Source organism: Olea europaea, unplaced genomic scaffold (genome assembly GCF_002742605.1).
Source record: "Olea europaea var. sylvestris unplaced genomic scaffold, O_europaea_v1 scaffold1858, whole genome shotgun sequence".
NCBI classification, from domain to species: Eukaryota; Viridiplantae; Streptophyta; class Magnoliopsida; order Lamiales; family Oleaceae; genus Olea; species Olea europaea.
This window is the reverse complement of record NW_019236364.1, coordinates 144,527-146,001: the sequence shown is the minus strand read 5'-3', so window position 1 is coordinate 146,001 and position 1,475 is coordinate 144,527. Positions and strand designations below refer to the sequence as shown.

At 34.5% G+C, this 1,475-nt stretch overlaps 1 protein-coding gene across 1 annotated transcript; it reads right to left on the bottom strand.

Moving 5' to 3' along the window:
* Nucleotides 1-203: 203 nt before the first annotated feature.
* LOC111378721 (probable glutathione S-transferase) lies at nucleotides 204-1,249 on the bottom strand. The gene is made up of 2 exons (XM_023001955.1): nucleotides 867-1,249; nucleotides 204-762 (listed from the first exon to the last, which is right to left on the bottom strand). The coding sequence occupies exons 1-2, from the start codon at nucleotides 1,188-1,190 to the stop codon at nucleotides 373-375; spliced, it is 714 nt and encodes a 237-aa protein (XP_022857723.1). The 5' UTR covers nucleotides 1,191-1,249; the 3' UTR covers nucleotides 204-372.
* Nucleotides 1,250-1,475: the final 226 nt, after the last annotated feature.

The following is a 1,475-nucleotide window of genomic DNA, read 5'->3' as shown; positions in this document are numbered from 1 at the left end:
TAACTATACTGTTTGAGCCACATTAATATAAGAATGAAAATAAAAAATATAATCATTACTGGCCTCACACGAAAAATAGATTTCAAATATAGTGGCTCGATGTGATGGATAATAGTCATTTTTCATTTTAATGAATAAATAATGGGAAACAAATAGGGGCATAGTAAATTATACTACAACATGACTTGTTCTAAAACATAAACTAATCTAGATATGGTCTCATTAATTACAATAATTAACAAGTCCAAATGAAAATAACAAAATAACCCAAATCAAGTTTATTTCACGACATTGACAAACTTGGATAGATTCTTAAGTAGGCATTACAAAGTTTATCGACTTATATATTGCTTAGTAGATCATATTAGTAAATTAATTTTTTTTCACGGAATTGGAGAACACTTTAGGGAACGTTCCTTTCAAGACTTGGCGACGCCATTTGAAATACTCAATCATTTCATCTTTAGATGGTTGATACTCTTCCTTGATCGCAGGGTGTCCAAGAAAATTACTCATCCAGGCAGCAGTGGACGGAAATTTCACTGGATCGAAAATCTTCATCGAGGCAACTTCCTCCCATATAGGCAACATAAAAGTAATCCATCCAATTATAATATCCACATAACCAATTCTATCCCCTCCAAAGAAATTCTTCCCTTTCAGGTTTTCTTCAATCTTTTCCAAAGCTTCAATGGATGATTTCACTGCTCCTTGCTGCTCATCGTCTTCTGAACACAATCCAGTCCATGCAGCTTTAAAAAGCTATGTATACATGAAAATATGGACAGAATTAACCCATAAAAAGTGATGGTAAAAATTGGACAAGGATAAAATTTCTAAAGATAAGCAAAAGTACTCTTCTCTACCTTTTCTTCAGCAAATTTAGCCCAAAAGCGCGCAGTGGCTCTTTCGTAAGGATCATGAGGCAGCAAAGGATTCTGCTTCCATACGTCGTCGATGTACTCTAGAATAATGAATGACTCTGGTAATGGTTTTCCACTGTGAACAAGGACAGGAACCTTTCCATGGACAGGATTCAGTTCTGAAAGTAGAGGGCTCTTGTTAAAGATATCTTCTTCAATGTATTCATATTCAATGCCCTTCAGTTTTAGAGCCCACCTGACCCGATGAACAAATGGACTAACCCAGAACCCTACAAGTTTTACAGCACTATCCTTATCATTTTCCATTGTAGCTAGGGTTTTCTGAATCTCTCTCTGTGACTTTATATAAGATTTTTATTCCTACTAGATGGATACTATATAATTAAATGTAGAGTTGTTTAAATGAATTTGGACTTGTCTTCAATTTCTTTATTATTCAACAAAGCCGGGCCTGTCGTTTTCAAGAATTTTATGCTGCCACTAATGTAATGTTACACCGTTTCCAGCCTTAGGCATGCATTTCATTGATTTGAATGTCATTCCCATTCAATTATTAATCAATAAAGAGGCTATAGGAGAAATGAATAATAA